At 59.3% G+C, this 21,668-nt stretch overlaps 2 protein-coding genes across 3 annotated transcripts in view; both read right to left on the minus strand.

Annotated features, from left to right (window-relative positions):
- The window catches only part of GNG7 (G protein subunit gamma 7), a 119,921-nt gene extending 109,862 nt beyond the window's left edge, over window positions 1–10,059 (minus strand). Inside the window, exon 1 of the mRNA XM_045491371.1 lies at window positions 10,009–10,059. The gene's annotated coding sequence lies outside the window, so the exon portion shown is untranslated. The remainder of the gene's footprint in view (window positions 1–10,008) is intronic.
- A 2,301-nt stretch (window positions 10,060–12,360) lies between these two features.
- Window positions 12,361–18,385, minus strand: DIRAS1 (DIRAS family GTPase 1). 2 transcript variants are annotated; one of them, XM_045491381.1, is made up of 2 exons: window positions 18,268–18,385; window positions 12,361–15,631 (listed from the first exon to the last, which is right to left on the minus strand). In XM_045491381.1, the coding sequence occupies exon 2, from the start codon at window positions 15,561–15,563 to the stop codon at window positions 14,967–14,969; it is 597 nt and encodes a 198-aa protein (XP_045347337.1). In that variant the 5' UTR covers window positions 15,564–15,631; window positions 18,268–18,385; the 3' UTR covers window positions 12,361–14,966. The 2 variants fall into 2 exon arrangements, with proteins under 2 accessions (XP_045347337.1, XP_045347338.1); XM_045491382.1 differs by lacking the exon at window positions 18,268–18,385 and adding an exon at window positions 17,420–18,218.
- Between the last annotated feature and the right edge of the window lie 3,283 nt (window positions 18,386–21,668).

The raw sequence follows: 21,668 nt of genomic DNA on the forward strand, positions 1-21,668 counted from the left end.
ACACCCAGCACCTGGCATCATCCCGCGGCTGGTGGCTGAGCATCGTGAGGCCACAGAGGAAAAGGCCTCAGCGCGGCCAGACCACGCAGTGCTGCAGGCGGTGGGACAGGCGGCTGGAGGGAATCCCGCCCTTCCCCCGGGGGGGCCCCACTGCCTCCAAAGGACCCGCAAACACCTCCCTACAAAACTGCCTGCTTTCCAGCAATCTTTCGCTTCCCTGGGCGCTGCATCCACAGGTGGACTGAGACCCACCGTGTCCCTTTGGGAGGCAGGTGGTAGGGTGGAGAGGGTAGGAACGTGGGCGCCGGCAGGCGGTTTCGGGCCTTGGCCGTGAGTGTCCCAACTCTGCCCCCCAACCGAAAGCACACCCTACTTTTGTTAACATGTGGTATCTACGCAGGGCTGGGATGGACGCTCTGTCACCAGCCCTGGGACCCATCCACGCTCCTCACCAACGCAGGGGGTTGGGACGGGTGGGACCCGTGCGTCTCAGATCGGAAGGGGGACGGTTCTCCCCAACACCCTGCAGTGTCTGCGGCCACAACGTGTAAGATGATGATTTTCCAACTCCCCAGACTATCTCCAGTGCGGGTGTGGTGGAACCGGGAGAAAGTCAACGTCGCGGGCTGTGAAGACAGACCACAAAGCTGGCAGGACAGGGGATGGGGAACCCAGCACGGAGAGCAAAGGCAGGTGTACCCCCCCCTTCCTCTCTGCAGAAGGAAGGAAGGGTAAAAAGAGACTAATCCAGGGCTCTGAGTACCCGGTGGGTAGGCAAACACTGCTTGTGACAGGTGGCCAAGGTCAACACCGTCAGTGATGTCATGTGGGTGGCAGAGACCCCTGGTGTGATGTGACAAGAAGGGCACCTCACCACTGTGTGTTCTACCCCCAAACCCGTAACCCCTGGTCTGATCACAAGGAAACATGAGACAAACCCAGGTTGGGGGTCGTGGTGAAAAAATCCCTAACCAGGTGTCCTCAAGACTGTCCAGGCGTAAAAGACAAGGGGTGTCAGAGAGGCTGTCACAGCCCAGAGGGGCCCAGTGTCACGTGAGGCCCTGGATGGGGTCCTGGGACAGGAAAGGACATTAGAGGAAAAGTAGTGACGTGCACACGAAGCACAGGCCTTGGAGAGCAGCAACACAGACACATTAACCTCCGAGGGTGGCAGGCACCAGGGGGGGTGCGGATGTTAGCTAGCACGGGGGTGCCCTGCACTGCCTTCGTGACTTGTCTGTACACCAAAAACTAGCCCAAAGTTGACATTCTATCAAAGAAAAAAAAAAAACAAAAAAACAGGTCTCAGAACTCAGGGCACGATCTTTTTCAGAGGCTCCCTCAGAGACTTCCCCGAGCCCCGTGCCCCACTTCTCAGCCAGGGGAAGGGGAGCAGAGAGGGTCAGGGACCTGGGCAATTTAGGATCGAGAGGCAAGGCTGGGACTGAGATTCTGTAACCCTGGTCCCCCGTCCTTCTGAGCCCCAATACAGGTGTCTGAAGCTTGTGAACAGCGTGGACATGCCTTCGTTTTCTTTACACAGAGCTGAGAGCCTCCTGGAACCGCTCAGTGCCACACAGACGCAGAGGGGGAGAGAAGAAAGACAGGCGCCGATCTGTTTCTCAAACAATAAGGAATGCCCGGCCTGCCCACAAAGCCCCCCGGCCCATTTCCTCCCATCACCTCTCGTTGCCAAATGAAATAACTGAACATTCCCAAAGCAGCGGTTGGCCAAAAGACAGACGAAAGCAAACCAAAACAAACCTTCCACTTCTCACCCTGGCCTCAAATATTTAAAACTCAGCCTCCCTGAAGAATTCACGGCTTGTCTGTGCTCAACCTAAAGAGAAAAGCATTTCTAAGTTGAGTGGGTGTCAAACACACAATCGTCCTTGGCTGCAGACGGTGAAATTCACCGTGACCCACTGGCTTTTCAAACGGGGGCTCTCGGGGCAAACTGTCACTCCTGGACATCGTTCTGAACGACACCCATCGCCTGACATCAAAACAGTCCGTCTGAATGTGCATTTGGCAACCACTGTGTTGCCGTTTTTACTTTTGTTTACCTGACAGGCTTTCTCGATTTATCACTAAAAGCCACGAGCAGGAGACATTTATATGCAGTGTTACACTCGGGCGTCTTTAAGTAACATGATAATGAATGTCACTGGCATTTTCAAATGGGATCTATTTGGAGCTATCAGATGTCATAGTTCATCAAATCTAAGATCCCATTATCTCTAAAATCGGCTGTTCTGTGTCGTGACCCTAAAGAAATTAAATGATCAGCCTCCCTAAGTACGGGCACCATGCGATGGGGAAAAAAAAAAAATCACGCTGTGCATTTGTCCCCAGATCATTAACCTCTGCTCAGCCAGGAGGCTGCAGGGGGTACAAGAGCCCAAGGACAGCGGCAGAGGCAGCTCTCTGAAGTCGAGCGTCACTTGCTCTCCCAAGGGCAGTGCTAAATTGAAAGGATAAAGCTGCACTATGAAACCCCCAAGTTCAAGTCCCAGCACTGCCGTGAGCCCAGGAAACCCGGCCGATTCCTCGTCTGTAAATCACACAAGTTAGTCTAGCAGGGCTGACAAACCTCTTCTGTAGGGGCCAGAGAATCGGTATCACGTGGTCTCATATGTTGTAGCCTGAAAGCCACCGCAGGCAACTTGTCAACGAATGTGTATGTCTCTGTGACAATGAAACTTTATTGATGGACACTGGAACTTGAATTCTATACAGTTTTCATATATCAGGACAAATTATGCTTGTCTTGGTTTTTTTAACCACTTCAAATGTAAAAACCATACTCAGCCTGAGGGCCACATAAAAAACAGATGATGAGGGGCGCCTGGGTGGCTCAGTCGGTTAAGCGTCCGACTTCGGCTCAGGTCATGATCTCACGGTTCGAGGGTTTGAGCCCCATGTCGGGCTCTGTGCTGACATCTCAGAGCCTGGAGCCTGCTTCGGATTCTGTGTCTCTCTCTGTGTGCCTCCCCTGCTTGTGCTCTGTCTCTTTCTCTCAACAATAAATAAATGTTAAAACAACTACAACAACAACAACAGACAGTGAGCTGGATTTGGCCCGAGGGGCACGGCTTGCCATCCCCTGGACCGGACAGTCTAGGAGGTCCTTCCAGAACTGATTTTCTGAGACCCTCAATCCTCATTTTCAATCGGCAGATACTTCAATAGCTCTAAAAACGACCCACAACGTGTCCAAACGCTAAGCTACATTCATACGCCTGGAGAGGTCCCATTTTCTCCTAAAATTTCCCCTATTCCCGTCCTACACCTGTGACATCTCGCACGTGGTACCGAGCACCTGAAATGTGGCTGATCCTGAGACTTACAACTCTGCAAGTGCAGAATCCATACTAGATTTTGAAAACTTGATACAAGAGAGTGAAAGTAGCTTGATCGTACCTTCTTTATGTTGATTACACGTTGCAATGTTAGTATTTTGCATACCGTGAGTTACGTAAAACATATCATTAAGATTACTTTCGGGGCGCCTGGGTGGCTCAGTCGGTTAAGCCTCCGACTTCGGCTCAGGTCACAATCTCGCGGTCCGTGAGTTCGAGCCCCGCGTCAGGCTCTAGGCTGATGGCTCAGAGCCTGGAGCCTGCTTCTGATTCTGTGTCTCCCTCTCTCTCTGCCCCTCCCCTGTTCACGCTCTGTCTCTCTCTGTCTCAAAAATAAATAAACGTTAAAAAAAAAATAAAAAAAATTAAAAAAAAAGATTACTCTCACCTATTTTGCCTTTTTGAATGTGGCTGGCCGAATGGTTCCAATTACCAACACAGGGTGGGATCATGTTTCTAGAATCCGGTTTGTTTGTTTGTTTCAGTTTATATGGTTTTACAAAGTTTTTTTTTTTTTTTTAATGTTGATTTATTTTTGAGCGAGGGACAGAGTGCGAGTAGGGGAGGGGCAGAGAGAGAGGGAGACACAGAATCGGAAGCGGGCTCCAGGCTCCGAGCTGTCGGCCACAGAGCCCGACATGGGGCTTGAACTCACGAACCGTGAGATCGTGAGCTGGGCTGAAGCTGGATGCTCAACCAACTGAGCCACCCGGATGCCCCTCTAGAATCCTGTTTCTATTCAACAGTACAGTTTCTTGGTGTGGAGAGTATAGAATAATTCGCAGAAGACTCCATAGGCTACAGGGTTACATCTTTCCCAAAAGGTACTCAAGGTTACTATGCTATTCTTATCCCTTTGCCCATAAAAGCAAAATAGTGTGTGTGTGGCGGGGGGGGGGGGGGGGGGGGGGGGGGGAGGGGGGAGGAGGGGATGAATCGGTGGGGCACAGGGGATGTTTTAGGGCAGTGAAACCACTCCGTGTGGGACCCTAATGGCGGATATGTGTCTTTATGAATCAGCCCAAACCCACACTACACCACCAACAGTGAGCCTAAGGACACGGCTGTAGGCTCACCACCTGTAACAAATGCCCCATCTCACGGGGGACTTTGATAGTGTGGGGGCCTGCTGGGGGGTGGGGGCCAAGGGGGACACAGAAAATCCTTCTGCTCAAATTGGTTGTGGACCTAAAACTGCTTTAAAAAATAAAGTCTATTTTTAAAAAAAAAGCCCCAATGTGCCTTTTTACTTTAATCTGATCACAGATTCATAAAATCATCGCTCAGCCCAATGGTTCCCAACCAGCGGGGATTTCCCCTGGGGTCACTGGGTGATGTCTGGGGACATCTGCGGTGATCGTGATGGGGGTGCTCCTGGCCTCGAGGGGGTGGGGTCAGGGATGCTGCAGGACGCCCCATGGAGGACAACCTGACCCAAATGTCAGCAGTGCCGAGGGGGAGACCCTGAGGGAAATGACGTGGAAGGATTCAGCCCTGCCTCGGGGCTCGCACAAGGTGGGCTGCACCCCCCACCTGGCAAACTGGCCAGTGTGAAGCTTGTCTCTGGCCTGTCCTTCACGCAGGACCCCCCCCCCCCGCCCCCAGAAGGCTTCCTTTCTCACAGCACTTATGGAGTTCCTGGGATGCACAGGCCTGGGCCTGTCTCCACCACCCCCCGGGACCCCCACTCAGACAGCAGGCCAGGGACAGAACGGCCCTGGGTCCCCTGTCTCCACGCCTCCCCACGCATGCACACAAGCGTCTCATTCACGTGGTACTCCCGGAGCCTGGCACCCGTTCTGATGCTTAAAATAGGCACACAAGCAGCCTTTGTTGGGGAGAGGAAGGAAGGAAGGAAGGCAGGCTTCAGACAAAGGAGACAGCAAACCGCACCATCCAGGAAAGGGGGAGTGCTGGGCGGGTGGCAGGGAGGACCAGGAGGGGCGGGTTCCTACAGCCAAAGTGAAGGTCACTCTGCAAAGGTGAGGCGGGGCCAACTTGTGTGGTGCCACCAAGGCTGCACGAGGCATTTCGATCTTGTCAAGTGGGGGATGAGCTGGTAGAGGTGGCCGGGAACTGACGATACGTCTATGCCTTTACAGAGCGGGTTCTGGCCGTGCGGAGCCACCTGCTGAGTGGGCCGTGAAGCCAGCCCACCAGCTAGCATGCGTGGAACCAGAGACGGCGAAGCATTTCACTCAGGCGGAAAAGAGAGAGGCAGAATTCGGATGGCTGACACCCGGGCCACCCCCAAGCTTCAACTGAACAGGCCACCAAGCGCCAGGAAAAAGCCACTTAAATAGCAGCTTGATGGTTCGGTACCAAAACATGGGGGCAACCCAGAAGCCCACTGCCAGGCGAACGGATAGACAAGGATGGTCTGGCCACAGGGTGGAATATTACTCACCCATGAACAGGAGCGAGGCGCCCACCCCCGCCGCCCCACGGACGGACCCCGAACACACGACGCTCGGGGAGGGAACCAGACACGAGAGGCCACACGGGGTGTGAGTCCACGCGTGTGAAACGTCCAGAACGGGCTCATCCAGGGACAGGAAGGGGGGCTCGTGGGGGCCGGGGGCTGGGGAGGGGGGGAACAGGGAGTGATGGTTAACGTTTATAGGGATCTTACTGGGGTGATGGAAGGTTCTAAAGGTTTACGGGGAAGGTTGCACAGCTCCATAAACTTCCCAGAAAACTGAACTCTATGCTTCAACTGGCTGAGTTTTATGACATGGAAATTGTACCCCAATTTAAAAAGTGAAAAGCAGTAAGATCTTCTACTTTGCCAAGTTCCCAGGGAAAGCTAATAGCCGCTTCTGGAAGAGTCTCAGAGCTGCCCCAAGTCCCCCCTGCACTCCAGCTGGCAGGGAGGACCAGGGGGAGGACGGAAGGGACCCTCCGGGACAAGTGACTCCACCTTTTCGGCTCTTCCACCTGGTGTCTAAGGTGTGGCGGGCAACACGCACGGTGAATTTTCTCCAGAGCCTGTAGAGAGAGAGGCCACGCCGAAGGGTGGCCCAAGACAGAAGCCATGGGAAGCGAGGTCCAGAACCGGCCAAAAGACCCGTGGGAACCTGAGGGAGGCCCCCTGGATGGCAGGGGCCGTGGGACTCTGGCGTGCGTGGCACGGGAGACAAACCCTCCCAGGACAAAGACTCCGCTTGGGCAGTCACCCACTGGCTGCCACCGTGGGGCACAAAGGAAGGCAGCTGTAACTCAACGCCCGGCAATCCCACAACTATCCTGGTAACCGTCCCCTCTAGAGAGCTCCAGAAAGTTCCAAAGTCACGGAGGCCACACACAACAGCCCTTTTGTAAGAAACTACAAAGAGCTTCAAGAGAAGGAAGGACCTAGTAAAATGCCTCTTTTTAAAGCCTGTTATCGGTTTCCAGATGCAAATGAGAAAATTCGTAACAACACCTTGAACGGAAGAAGGAGCTTTTTACTCTGCTACGTGGTGTACAAAAATAACGCCTCCACTCTGTAAACACGGAGCTGGGTCTGTGTGTTCGGGTAATTCGTATTCAGCCGTCCCTCCCTTCAAACCATAGGGCCCAGGCTTCACGAAGCGCGGAACAAAAACAGGAAACAATGGCATCAGTCACGGGTATTTTCTAAATAAGACCAAGACTTGCCCAAACAACTGTGGCGTCTCTGGAAGCCTCATGCGCTGGGTTAAAAACGGGGAGACGACTCGAACGCGCCGGTGCCTCTCAATGCCTGCGACGTATCCATTCGCCCCGTGTATAAAATCACGGTAGCAAGGGTTGGAAAGTCACACAAAAGACGCACTGAGAGAGAAGGCAGCATTTCTAGAAGCCTCTACGTGCGGTTTTCCACTCAAAACGAGAACACTGGGTGATCGAAAGGCGACCCCAAATCTGAATGGCTGAACTTCCTAAGGATCAAAGGTGACGACGTGTGGGCTTTAAAAGGGAAACTAACTTGGGTCTTGGGTCTCGGGGGTGATTCTGCGCCCAGGGGGCAGTGGGACGTCTGGGGACGTCTGTGGTTGTCACGACTTGGGGCGCTCCTGGAATGGAGCAGGTGGGGACCAGGGGCGCTGCTCACTCCCCACAGCACCCAGGACACCCCCAACGGGTGCCCTGCCCCAGTGTCGGCGATGCCGAGTGGAGAGACCCGGGTCCATCACATGAGCTCCAGAAGCAGAGCTCACATATTTAAAGAGCATATGATTGCGACCCCTGGGGTACACGTTGGAATGGCTCCTGGGGGGGGTACCCCTAAATCAGAATGACCCGTGCAGCCTTCTCTTAAGTGGATGTGCCTGTTTCTGGACAAACCTTCTGAATCTCCTGGTGTCAGAACCTTCTTCCTTTTTCGTTTTTTCCTCACTTTTAACGACACGGACCTTTCTTTCCCCTCCGGAAATTCTGTCTTAAAGCTTCAGGGGTGACTGTCAACTGCACCCCAAGGCTGAAGGACTAGAGTCAAGCTCCAGCTGATTCCTTCCCTCCCCCACCCTCTGTGACAACGCAGTAATTCTATCCACCCACCTTCCCCCCCTCCCAAAAAAGCCTTAATTTAGAACATTATTATCGATGTCTCACGTCCCCTCGCCACGTGCCAGGAGCGTGCTGGGTGGCACCTTCCCTCTTCTGATCCCCCAGCAGCCCTGTGAGGTGCCTCCTGCTGCTTTCTTACACCCATTTCACGGACAAGCAAGGCAGACTCCCGGAGCAGCTGGAGCTGAAGGGGGGACCGCAGGCCGGCCTTCCCGAGCCCACTCCACTCTGCATTTCTGCAAGACCTCAGCATCCGACGGGACACGTTTCTGAACTGCATCCTGGACCCCTAGCAGCAGTGGGAGCCTCCGAGCCGCGCGTCCTCACGCCTGCCTTCTCCCACCCACCTTCCAGCCCCTAGCAACCCCCGCCCCCCAGGAAAAACAAAGTGCCACCCACATCCCCACATCTGTCAATACCGTCGTCCCCAAAACTCCCACCTTGGTTCCTCGACTCCTGAGCCCAAAAATTCCTGAAATATTCAGTCCCCGACACGAGGCTTTCTGCTTCCAGGACATTCGTTCTCCTTACACCCTACGTCCTAGGAGCAGCCCCCCCAAAGTATGCTGGACCCATGTCTCCTCCTGCTCACTGTTGCCACAGGGTCTCTGCCTCCCCACCTTCGACACCAAATGATCAGCCTCCAAAAAGTAGGGGGCGAGTGGCTTCCACGATACTAGTAGCTGACCAAGACCCCCCATTTCCTCCTGACTAGGCACACCCCCCCCCAAACACCTGCACAGGCTTCCCAGCCCTCTATGCCTCCAGCATGGGTCCCCACGGCCCTGGGACTCCTACTCAAAGTGGCCGGCCTTACCCTCATGCCTCAGCCCTCCCCTCCCAGTGCCCCCTTTCTGAGCTCACCCTCACCAGGGACTCCTCAATCACCCCTCCCCCGGTCCGCAACTCCACTCCCAGCCCCGGTTCAAATAACCTCCACCTTCAACTCTAACCCTGATCCCCTTCCCCTGCTGGCCCAGCCCCCAATCCACCCCCACCCCCCTCCTCAGAGGACCTCCATCCCAATCCAAGCCCAGACCCTAATTACAGCCCCAGACCCTCCTCTGCTGACTCTGACCCCCAACTCCAGCCGGGGCCCTGGCCCCAGCCCCTTCCTCATTGACCGCGACCCCCAACCCCAGCCTAGACCCCCGGACCCTTCCTCACTGAACACGACTCCCCAACTCCAGCCAGGAAACAGGACCCCCACCCCAGCCCCTTCCTCACTGTCCACGACCCCCAGCTCTGGCCAGGACCCCCACCCCAGCCCCTTCCTCATGGTCTGCGACCCCCAACTCTGGCCTGGACCCCCACCCCAGCCCCTTCCTCACGGTCCGCGACCCCCAACTCTGGCCAGGACCCCCACCCCAGCCCCTTCCTCACGGTCCGCGACCCCCAACTCTGGCCAGGACCCCCACCCCAGCCCCTTCCTCATGGTCCGCGACCCCCAACTCTGGCCCGGACCCCCACCCCAGCCCCTATCTCACTGACCGTGACCCCCAACTCTGGCCTAGACCCCCCGACCCAGCCCCTTCCTCACTGTCCACGACCCCCAACTCTGGCCAGGACCCCCACCCCAGCCCCTTCCTCACGGTCCGCGACCCCCAACTCTGGCCAGGACCCCCACCCCAGCCCCTTCCTCACGGTCCGCGACCCCCAACTCTGGCCAGGACCCCCACCCCCAGCCCCTTCCTCACTGAACACGACCCCCAACTCTGGCCAGGACCCCCACCCCAGCCCCTTCCTCACGGTCCGCGACCCCCAACTCTGGCCAGGACCCCCACCCCAGCCCCTTCCTCACGGTCCGCGACCCCCAACTCTGGCCAGGACCCCCACCCCCAGCCCCTTCCTCACTGAACACGACCCCCCAGCTCTGGCCAGCACCCCTACCCCAGCCCCTTCCTCACTGACCGCGACCCCCAACTCCAGCCCGGACCCCCGGCCCAAGCCCCTTCCTCAGCTGACTCCGACCCCCAACTCGGTCCGCGGCCAAATCGGAGCGCCCTCCCTGGGCTGGCCGCCCCCGCCAGCCCTCCTCCCCGGCCGCACCCTGTCCCCCGGGCCCGAGGCGAGGGCGGCGGAACCCGGCCCGGCCCGCGGTTGCGAGCGCCCTTACCTGCGCTCCGGCCGCCGCGGCCGCCTCAGCCCCGCCGCGCAGCCGAACCCGCTGCCTAGCCGGCGAGCGCCCGCTCCCACCGCAGGGCGGGGCCTACTCCCGGGGGGCGGGCACTGGCGGCCAGCTCGGCCAATCGAGAGCCTCGGCGGCGGGAGGCCCCGGCCGGGGCGGGGCGCAGGGCAGGCAGCGGGGTAGGCTGCGCGCAGGCGAGGGGGCGGTGCCCGCGATGTGGGCGGGGCCAGGAGGCGGAGCGCTGAATGGCACCGCCGCTGGCCACCCGCGAACGAAGAGCACGGCGTGGGGGGCGGCGCTATGCTAATATGCAAATAGTCCCGCTGTGGTGGACTCCACTGCTGACGACCAGCGGATTTCCAGAGGTGACTCGATGACGTCAGCGGGGTGCGAGGCGCTTCGCGAATTCGAATCCCCAGCGGGGCTGCGAGTTCGAATCCAACATCCTAGCCTCACTTGAGGGAGAAGTGTATCGCTTCCTAACCAGCAGGACAGTAATAACTGCTCCCTTATTTTGAATCTTCTGCATAAGGCTAAGAGGTGAAATTCCATTGTCTGCGTTTTACAGCGGCGGTAACCGAGTCTCAGAGAAGTTAAACCCAAGGTCATTTGCCTAAGCCTAGCTCATAATTTCCAGGGTTTCTCAATTTCCTAACTCCTGGGCCTGGATCTAAAAAAGCAGCTGGGGCACCTGGGTGGCTTAGTCGGTTAAACGTCTGACTTAGGCTGACTTCAGCTGGGGTCGTGATCTCACAGTCCGTGAGCCTGAGCCCCATGTCGGGCTCTGTGCTGACAGCTCAGAGAAACTGCAGCTTGCTTAGGATTCTGTGTCTCCCTCTCTCTGTTCCTCCCCCGCTCACTCTCTCTCTCTCAAAAATAAAAAAATAAAGATTAAAAAATAATAATAATAAAATAAATAAATAAGCACCTTCCAAGGCACCCACCCACACTGAATGGTACAGAATCCTATAAGAACTGGACCCCTGGAATGTGCATGTTTATTTTTTTGAAGGGGAATGTGTATTTTTAATAAGCCCCCCCCCCCCGGTGATGTTGAAACACGTGCGGTTTGTCTCCAAAATTATCCAGCAATCACGGAGGGGAGAATTTCTCACAGGGGATGACGGACCTCCAGATTCTGGGACTTCTAGAACTTTCTGCAAAGCTGACATTCTGTGATCTGAGCCTCTGGCCTCCCAGCTGAGCCCCCACAGGGCTCCTGTCTTCCCTGCAGGAACCTCCCGATCACCCTTTGCAGTGCACAGAGAGAACCAAGTGCCTGGGGCCCAGCCTCTCACTCCACAGTCCACATCTCCACAAAGGAATTGTTACCTAAACGAGGGTCACAGATTGGTGGCCCTCGGATGAGATGTGGCCCCAGAGTGCTTTAAAAGTGTAAGTTTGTTGCCAACATTTAAAAATAAGGACGTTTCACAGGAAGAAATCTGGATTTCCAGGCACCCTTGAAAGATCAGAAGGAAGGTCTGGCCATTCCTGGGCCACTTGGGTGACGTGGCTGAGCACTCAAGGGCATCATCATGTGGCCCTAAAGACAGAGCAGGACCGGGACTGCGGTGAGGCAAGCACTTTCCTCAAGTCCAAAGCCTAAAGGGGCCCCATGAAAAACAAACCAAAACCCTGCTATCAAGATAAATACTGTGCTACTGCAATATTTTAAAAATTCAAAATAAATGCAGAAATGATCCAGGAAGAACAAAATACCAAAATTTTAGGAAAGACAAGATCTGACGTTGCACTTGGACCAGCCAGGAGCTTTGCTTCTCCCAGGCCCTGACAGATCCTGTCTTTATTTAAAACATCGGTATGTGTTCACCACGGTTTCCTTTGCATTAAACACTGCTTTGACATATGTATCTCCGTGGCTGAGTTCTTGGCATCCCCCACTCAAGTTCTGTGCTCCTAGCGAGTGCCTCAGTCTTCTCACCCTCATCTTGCCCCTGCTCGTCAGTTTGCAAACTCTGCCCCAAGCCAACATTTAGCAGATGGGGAAGCTGGGCCCCGCGGATTCCTCCCCGTGTGAAAGGCGGCTCGATGCACCTGCTCGTTCCTCACAAGTGGCTGCAGGGAGGATGGGCTCCAGCAGCGCCTGTGAGGTCTCTTGTGGGGGGGCCCCCCGGGGGGAATGCTGAACTGTCTTCGTGGCAAACGTTCGACCTCTTCCCACAGCCCCTCCCTCTGTCCCCACCCTTCACCCCCATCCCCCACCTCCTCCATCCTTCATCCCTCACCTCCTCCTCATCACTTGCCCCCACCCTTCACGTTTCTCATCTTTTGCAGGGCTGCCTCCCCCCCCCCAAAAGAAAGGACACTGATGGGGAATGCAGGATCCACTTCTTTATTGCAGGAAGACTATTTCTAGAGCAAATGCTACACAGACCCCACAATGGGGGGCAGGGGGCACCCACATGCGGGGGGGAGAAGGGGCAGGGGTGGAACCACAGCAAGCATGACCTGGCACGGTCCCCAGGACAAGGGATGCCCAGGCAGGAAGGGCCAGCAGCAGGCGCAGGCTCCTACCCCTCCTGCTGCAGGATCCCTCTCCCCAGGGAACCAGGGCCTGGGGTGGGAAAGGCCTGGAGGTGGGCGGGGTCTCAGGGAGATTGTGCTATCAGGGTGTGTCCCTGAGAAAGGGCTGCAGACACCTGCCCGGCAAGGCCCAGGAAAAGCTCCCAGGGTGGGGGTGGGGGGAGCATCACCAGATGCTGTTGGGCCCTGGACCCGCCACAGGATGAAGGAGCCCAGCTGTGCCCAGGCAGGATGCTGCCAGCTCTTCCAAGGGCCCGTCCACGTGCCAGGTGGTGACACACACGTGCACACACACACTCCCTCCCTCTCTACACAGTGTGCTCAGTAAACATTTGTGGAGTCACACGGACACAGGGAAAGTCAAACACGCTGCTACCAAGATGGACACGAACAGCCCCTCTTGCCTACGAACAGTCCCCACGCAGTCGCACGACTGTCCAGCCACAGGGCCTTTCTCTCTCACACGTGCGCACACACACACGGGTCAGTCCCAACGCTGCCAGCAACCCCAGGTTGAGATCCATGTGGCGAGGAGCCGAGGGTGGCTCTGGCTGTCGTCCAGCGAGCCTCTGAGCCCCTTGGTCCCGTGACAGCAGAAGACTGAATGTTGCCAACAGCCGTGTGAGCTTGGGAGCGCACGGTTCCCCGCTCAGCCTTCAGATGAGACTGCAGCCAGCCCGTGCTCCGATCGCAGCCTCGTGAGGTCCCAAGTAGGAGACGAGGTGAGCCACCCCCAGGCTCCTGACCCACAGGGATGGAGGTGATAAACGTGTGTTGTTTCAAGTTGCTGATTTGTGGCCATGTGTTTGTTAGGCAGCATCATCTGACTGATACAGAGTTCGAGCCGAGAGCCCCCTTGCTACAAAGTCAGACAGGCCTCGTGTTCCTCAGGCAGAACGAAACGGTTTACAGACACTGTCCTATGAGCCACGTCCCCCGCTCCCCCAAATACGGTCACTTACAATCACACGCTGGTACAAAGGTTCCCACCAACACAAATATCCACTCCTATGGACAATTGCACTGCCCACCCCTACGTGTAGCCTACACCATCATTACATATACAGACTACCACAGTAACACCCTACCCGAATGACAGCCACACACACACACACAAACACACACGAGTGTAAGCGTAGACACAAGCCATCTGCCTGTCCACGCCAAGTTGCACAAATGCACCACCCATGGTCACCGCACCCCCTCCCCCCCAGGCCTACAGCCCACTTCATGGCTTGTCAGACACAGTCCCACGGGGTCCCATGAGTGTGGCGTTATCTAGACTGTCTGGAGCACTCAGAATCTCCTGGCGGAGGTAAAGCCCTGACCCCAGGAGACACGCCTTCCTGGGCAGACCCCCTCTCTCTGGGGCACAGCTGGTGGGAGACAGACTCTGCCTTGAGCCCCCTCAGATCCTGCTGGTGCTGGGTCCAGCCGCCTGTCCCTGGATGGGGCCCCGGGTACCGCCTCCCCAGCACCCCATGTCCCCCTGCCTGAGGCTCGGTGGTGACACACTGTGCCAGTCTGTGGGCCGTTGTCTGGGGACACCCTCCATATTCACGCTGGACAGTCCCCTTGGGTTGTGCTGTGGCCATGGGCCAGTCCTAGGCCTCCCCTACCTGCACCCCAGCCTCACCTCAGGCTGGGCGAGCCGTGGGACTCCAGGCTGGCGGGGTGCTGTCGCAGGCTCTGTGGTTATTGCCTGGTGGCCTGAGACCCATCCTGCAAGCCTCCCCCCCCTGCCCCCACCCCCGAACCGAGGCTGTGGGGACAGAGGTGAGGACTGATCTGGGACCTGGGGTGGGGGCACAGGCCAGAAGTCACGAAGGGTGGAGCAGGGGCAGTGTATATTAAACACCAAAAAGGAGGAACCGAACTCTGAGGTCCATGTGCATTTCAACTCTCCCCCCCCGCCCCCAGCAAGGTCACAGTGATCTAATGGGGGAGACACAGGTCTGGCTCGGGGCACCCAAGGGAAAGAGACAGAGATGGGCAGAGACAGGGGAGACCTGGCGTCCTCAGGCTCAGCGGGGACGGGCAGCTTCCCCATTTTCTCATGTGCGGATCCAGGGGGCCACCTCCAGCACTGGGCTTTGGGGGGTGCAGACAGGGCTGGGGGGCAGAGAAGGAGGGAAGGCAGAGCCGTGCGGCAGAGCCAGGTTGGAGCCCCAGACCTGCCGTGGGCTCACTGGGGCCTCGGTTCCCCCCCCCCCCCCCGCAGAGGTGTTGGATGAAGGAAGGGAAGAAGAGAGATGAGAGGGAGAGAGAAGGAGAAGGGGGAGGATGGCGGGGACGATCGAGGGACGGGAGCAGAGGGCTGGAGGAGGAGGAGGAGGAGGAGGAGGAGGAGCAGGGGCTTTGGGAGAGGCTTGGACCGGCCGGTGGCGGGCGTCCCGGGCTCACATGAGGACGCATTTGCCCTTGACGCGGTCTGTCCTCTTCTGTTTGCTGGAGCGCTTGCCGTCGATGTTCAGGCTCATGTTTCGGCGCGTCTCCAGCGTCAGCAGCTCCTGGAAAAGCTCCTTGACGTTGTAGTTCATCTTGGCCGACGTCTCCATGAAGGCGCACTTCCACTCCTGGGCCACGGCCTGGGCCTCGCGGGTGTCCACCTCCCGCTGTGTCTCATCGCACTTGTTGCCCACCAGCATGACGGGGATGTCCTCTACGCTGCCCTTGATCTGCACGATGAGCTTGTAGATGGGCCCCAGCTCCTCCAGCGACTGCTTGCTGGTGATGGAGTAGACCAGGATGAAGGCGTGGCCCTTGGAGATGGACAGCCGCTGCATGGCCGGGAACTGGTGGCTGCCCGTGGTGTCGGTGATCTGCAGCGTGCATACGCTCTTGTCGCAGCTGATCACCTGCCGGTAGGTGTCCTCGATGGTGGGGATGTAGGTGTCCCGGAACGTGCCCTTGACGAAGCGAAGCACCAGCGAGCTCTTGCCCACGCCGCCCGCCCCGAACACCACCACTCGGTAGTCGTTGCTCTGTTCAGGCATCTTCCACGCGGTGGGTGGGGGTCAGGGCCGGGAGGGCTCGTGCCAGCTGCTAGAACCCCAGACCGACCCTGCACAGAGAGGAGTGTCAGGCACGAAAGGCCCCGGGCAGGAGGGGGACGGCTCTGGGCCCCTGGGGGTGAGGTGATACGGCACAAGGGGCAGCTTCTCAGAGGAGACGGCGCTTCTCCCGCATCCTGGGAAGGCCCTCTGGTTGATTTGGCTGACTTGGCAACTCTACCCTGCAGGCAGGCTTGGAGCCAGCCTCCTTCGCTTGCTTCCCAGCCCCGACACAACCTGGGGCCCAAGCTCCTTCCCAGGGGACCCTGGGCTGGAAGAGGTGCAGGGATGCGGCGTGCAGTGCACAAACTTCTTTCCCCACCTGCACGTCCCCCCTCCCCCAGGCTGCCCTGGCTTCTCCTTCCCTTCCCAGGACGGCCGTGAGTTCTTAGAGGCCAGCAGACCTGGCTCTGTGACCCTGAGCCTCAGTGTCCTCTTCCGTGAAGTGGGTGACCTGGTGCCTCTCTCCGACAACCACAGGCTCCCTGCCCTTCCCCCAGCCCAGAGGCCCCTGAAGCTCACGGGAACCGCGTGTCTTTAACAGGCCTGTCCGCTTGGGCCCGCAAGTGACAAACCTGGTGGCCCAGGGAACTTGCACTGTAAAGCCGCTCCCCTCTCTTATCCCGTAAGTGCGATCCTGATGCTGGAGGTCCAAGAGTCACAATCTTGCAAATCGTGGCCCTGATTTCTGCTAGCAGCCCAGATTGCAGGTGAGAAAACTAAACTGAGCCCAGAGAGAAAGGTCCCTACTTTCTGCACTCTGCACCCAGAGGATAGTCTGGCCTGTCCTGGCCTCCGGTTCGGGTCTGCTGTTGTCTGTAGGAACAGAACCTCCTGAAAGGGCATCCCCCTATCATGTCTCTCTGCACCTGTAGTCAGAGAGGTCCAGTGGCCTCAGGAGCTCACACAGCACAACAAACCTGAAAGGACGGAGGTGAGGGGAGAGCCCTGGGCTGCGGGGGGGGGTGGGGATAGCAGAAGGCCTGTCCCCAGCCTATGTCCTTACTTAGGAAGAGCGGGACACCCCTTCCCTTCTTTCTTCCCAGCTGTCTCTGCGGGTCCCTGAGTACGGAGGTAGGTCCACAGTGGGAGAGAGGAGACATAAGATCGCACCTGGACCGAGTCACCTCCCTCGGGTGTGTAGGGGTGTAAGACCAGGTGGGGAGAACCCGGGAAGGTCAGCTGGGGCCCCCAAGCCGTGGTTTTGTCCTTTGTGAATGTGAGCAGGCACACTGCCTGCTCCACAGGTTGCTGGGGCGAGCACTGTGGGAGCCGGATAAAGCCCGTGGCCAGGCTCCCGGCACACGGGGGCTCCCGGTAAAGATGGGCGGTCGTAACTGTCAATCACCAGGGCTCAGGGCAGGTTCTGAAGGATCACAGGTACCAGGTTCGCCAGAGACAGAACGATAAAAGTAACAGCAGACACATACCCCACTTACGTGCCAGGCCTGCCTCTACAGGCTTCCCAGTACTACCTCCTAGTAGACCGGATAGGCACGGTGGTGATGTGCATAGCAATTCTCACCATTGGGAGCCGGTGGCGGGGGAGGGGGGTGGCGAGGGGCACCGGCCAGCTCGGCAGGCACTGCCCTTCCCTGGGTGGGCACCCAGAGAAGTGGGCACGTGAGTGTGCAGCCAGGCACCGCCATGACTGGCTGGGAGACCCAGACCGCCCTTGTCCTGCTCTGGGTGCAGACCCCCTGGCAGGACTCCAGGCCCCTCAGCATGGTGTCCTCTAGAAAGGGCCCTGCGACCCTGGGGTAGGAGCCCCCATTCAATAACCCATGCCAGGCACCTACCTTGTGCTGTTTGAATCTCACCCTCTTCCTCCTCCTGCGGGGTGGGGGTAGGGGGCACGGCAGGAGGCTCCAGGGGTGTGGGGGGGGACTAGCTCAAGGTCACAGAGCAGAGCAGGATTTGAACTGGGCCCTGGTTGGCTACACAGACCTCCTCCTGTGCAAGGCAGCCCTCCCCAACACTCCTGGGGCCAGGAGAACAGGCCGGGGCCCAGGGGAGGGCATAGGACACACACACACACACACACACACACACACACACACACACACACACACACACGCAGGGCTCAACCAAATGGGGGGAGGGGTCTGGCTTAGGGACCTAGGGGTTGGATGACAGGGGGCCTGAGGGAGGGGAGGCACACTCAGGGGACCTGCCCACGGGGCTCCCCTTGGCCAGCGGAGGATCTCAGTGGTGGGGGAAGGGCCCGACCAGGGGAGGGGCTCCCGGGCGAGGGGCTTGGTTCGGCCGAGGGGCGGGAAGCTGAGCCGGTGCCCCGCGGGAAGACGGGCCCAGGGCCCAACTGGCCCCGCGCGGAGGGGGCTCTGACTGAGCGGGACCGACCCACCCAGAGAGGGGCCCCGCGCTGGACCTGGGGGAGGGGCCGGCTTGGCCCAGGGGCGCCCGGCAAGTACCGCGGGGGCGGGAGGGCGCGGAGGGGGAGCTGTCCAAGGTGGGCGCGCCGAGGGCCAGGGCCCCTCGGATCTGGGGAGGGGGCTCCGGTGGGGGGGCCGCCGGGAGGAGGAGGGCCCGGCCCCGCGGCCGGGAGGGTGGGGCTCGGACAAAGGAGGGGCGCGCGCGTGGGGGGCGGCGGGGCCCGGCGCCCCGGCCCCCCGCCCAGGCCGCCTACCTGGGCGCTCGTCCTGCGGCGCCGCCGCGGCTGCTGCTGGCCGGCTCGTGTCCGCTCGGGCGCCGCCGCCCCCCGCGCGCCCGCCGCCCGCCCGCCCGAGCCGCCGCCGCCGCCGCCGCCGCCGCGCCCGCGCCCGTCCCCGCCCGTCCCCGCCCGCCGGGCGCCGCGCTCCGCCCCTCCCCGGGGACCCGCGCCCGGCCAAGGTCACCGCCGCGCCGACCCCCGCCCCGCGCACACGCGCCCCTGCCGGCGCACCGGGGAGCCGCCGGGCCGCGGGGGCGCCGTGGGGTGGGGTCTGCCTCCGGGGGGCCCCTGCGCCCCAGGGTCACCCCGGAGCCAGGAGCTGGGCAAGAGCCGGGCAGAGTCGAGGTCACCCGGGGAGCAAAGGGAGGGGGCCGTTGGCAGAAGTGCACGTGAGGGGCTGGGGGAGCAGAAGGGGCCGGCGGGGGCGGGGGCGGGCTGGTGGGGCCCCACACTAGAGTGGGGCTGTTGCTGGGATGAAGACGGCATCTCCGACGAGGAGATGTCTGAGGCAGCGGCTGGGGGGCAGTGGGAATGTACCTGGAGACCCCAACCCCACCTGAGGGGCTTCGCCCCGGCAGGGGCCGCAGAGGGGAGCGAGAGAGGAAGTGAAGACCGGCTAGGTCTGGGTCGGTGCCCCTAAGTGCAGCCCACCCAGGGGGGGATGGCAGCTGTAAGACCGGGGGCCCATTTGAATGGAGGGGTGAACAAAGGGGGCTTCGGAGCCGGGTTGGTGGCTTTGTTGTCGGAAACGTCTATCTTCCTCTGGTAGGAGTTGTCGCTGGGAATAAATGTTTGCCTTTCTGAAGTGCCTGCGCGTTTGGTGTCCGTGTGTCCGGTTTAAGGCAACAAGATAGCTCCTGAAAAACAGGATGGAGGCCAGAGGCTCATCTCGGAGACTGGACTGTCAGGTGGGGGCATGACAGCCCCAGGCTCCAAAAAGCCCGTTGGAGGAAGGTGCCCCTTGGTGGGAAGGTCGACACCAAGGTCCCACGAGAAGGGACTCTCTGGGGCCAGAACAGTGGGAGGGTAAATGGTGTTTGATAGGTGGTGAGCTCCCCATCATGAGGTGTGTGAGCAGATGGTCGGCTGGAGCCTACAGGCCCCTCGGGCTTTTGGCTTCTGGATCCTCATTGACTCATCGTCTCCATGGCTCCGACTGAGGTGGATGCTTCCTGCTCCCCTTGGAAACGTGGCCACTGTTTCACTGTCCCTCGGAGCCACCTGGCTCCCACAGAGGCTGGGCTGAGGTTCGTCCTGCTTCTGGGGCTCAGAGGCCCCCATTTCTCCCCGATCCAGACCCTCCAGACCCTCATCTGCAGGCCTCTCTCACCTGCCTCCTTCCTGGTCTCCCAGGATCACCCCTCCAACCCTCCTTCCTCCCGGGCATTGAATGCCCAGCTTCCAACACGGGCCTCTAATACTCTAATGCTGCCTGTGGCTCCCTTCGCCAGCTTCTCAGCCTGGCGTTCAAGTTCCTCTGAGGCCTGGCCTGAGCGCTCCTCCTGGTCCCTGGGGGCTGCTTGGAGCTGTTCCCCGGGGACACTTCCCTCCTGTCCTGTTGGGGCACCTCAGAGCGTGATCTGGCCCCAGCCCCTCATCTTGGGGTGCCCTCAACCAGAGATGAAGACAGCCTGATCGGCAGATAGGTAAGAACTTTTGGTCTGGGATGCCATGTCCCAGCCAAGTGCCCCTCTGAGCCTCAGTTTCCTCATCTGCGAATGAAGATCACTGTTGTCTCTCAGGGCCGCAGGGAGTGATCCGGATGACGTCCGCCTACGTGGGGCTGCCAGGCACATGGGCACCCCGCGGCGACAGCCCCGCTCCCTTCCACTCCAATGGCCTGCCTGCCGTGGTCTCCTGAGCGACCGGCCCACACTTGGCTTGGGCCTCCAGCCTCTGGCCAGCTCTCCGGCTCCTCCGGGTGCCTGCCCAGGCCAGGGCAGGCTGACTCATGCGTAGGAGCGTGGGCGCAGCCAGCAACTCCACTCTGTGGCTATTTATAGCTCCCAGGCCAGGCTCTTGGCCTTGTGAGCTGGGGGAGGACAGGCCCGAGTCCCCTCCCTGCTCTCCCCAGGGCACGGGGGCCCAAATCGCCATCAGAGCACCCCAAACTAGGATAGCCGTGACCCTTGCCTATGGCCGGCCGGGGGGCCCTGGCCTTCGTGAGCATGGGTATGTGCTGGCAAGAGGCCGGCTGGGGCTGGAACTCGAGTCCCTCCAGCTCTGAAGCCGCCACCCAGACTTCTTGCTGTCCCTGGCTGGCCATCCCTGTCCTGCAGAAGCCCTCTCCGCTGCAATGGACAAGCGTTCACCTGCAAAGTCCCAGCGCCTGGCCTGGCCTGGCAGCCCGTGGGAATTGTCCCTGTCCCAATGTTCATCCCCTCCTCCCCCCCCCACCCCACTCCCAGTGGTACCGTGGGGGGAGGAAGGTGGCTGAGATGCATTCTCTGGCTCTGTGCTCCCAGGATTAATGCAATTAGGTGGGCAAAGCAGAGGCTGAGTGTCACGCAGCCCCTAACAGATGCAGTTTGCCCCACAAAGGCTTTTTTGTTTGTTTTTTTTAAGTTTGGTGTCAACATTTGAAAGGAAGAAAATCATTTGTCAAAACTCAGTTTGCCTTGAAAAATGAATGGGCTGGCCCTCCCGAGCCCGAATTCCTGCCAGTCAGTCTCTGCAGCAGCTGGACCCCAGCCCCGGCTGAAAGAGGATGGTTCCTCGCCGAAGCCACCTGGCGGGCCAGTGGAGGCAGCCCGGGGTTCCTCCCCAAGTACGGGGTCACTGAAGTCTTTGCACTGGCAGGATAAAGCCCTGTGATGCCAGGGTGGCTGTGGTCGGTCAGAAAAAAGGGCCACGACTGCCAGAGACCTCATGGCCTTTGCACAGCCTGCCCACCTCCCCCCCCCCCCACCACTGGAAAAGTTCTTCCCCCATCTTCTTGGGACTCCAGTGGCTCGTAGAGATTTCCTCCCAGACCATGTTGCTAACATTGTTTCCATTTTCCTTGTCTCTCTCCCTTCGCTTTGCTTTTTCTGTCATTGTCACCTGATACTGCACTGCACGTGGGTGTCATCTGTCCCCTCACTAGGTGAGCTGCTATGCGTCCCAGGGTGGTGGGCCTCACCCTTGGGTGAGTCTGCCCCCAGGGGACACGGGGCCGTGTCTGGGAACATCTGTAGTCGCCACAATTGGGGTACTCCTGGCATCACGTGGGCGGGGGCTGGGGATGCTGCTCCCTCCCTCCCCCCCTGCCCCTGCACAGTGCCCAGGACAGTCCTGTGTCGGCAGTTCTGGGGGAGAGAGCCCAGAGGAGGGCAATGGATTCCAAACGTGTCCCCAGACCAGCATAACCGGGGGGCTTGGCAGAGATGCAAGTCCGG

This window comes from Leopardus geoffroyi, chromosome A2 (assembly GCF_018350155.1).
Source record: "Leopardus geoffroyi isolate Oge1 chromosome A2, O.geoffroyi_Oge1_pat1.0, whole genome shotgun sequence".
NCBI classification, from domain to species: Eukaryota; Metazoa; Chordata; class Mammalia; order Carnivora; family Felidae; genus Leopardus; species Leopardus geoffroyi.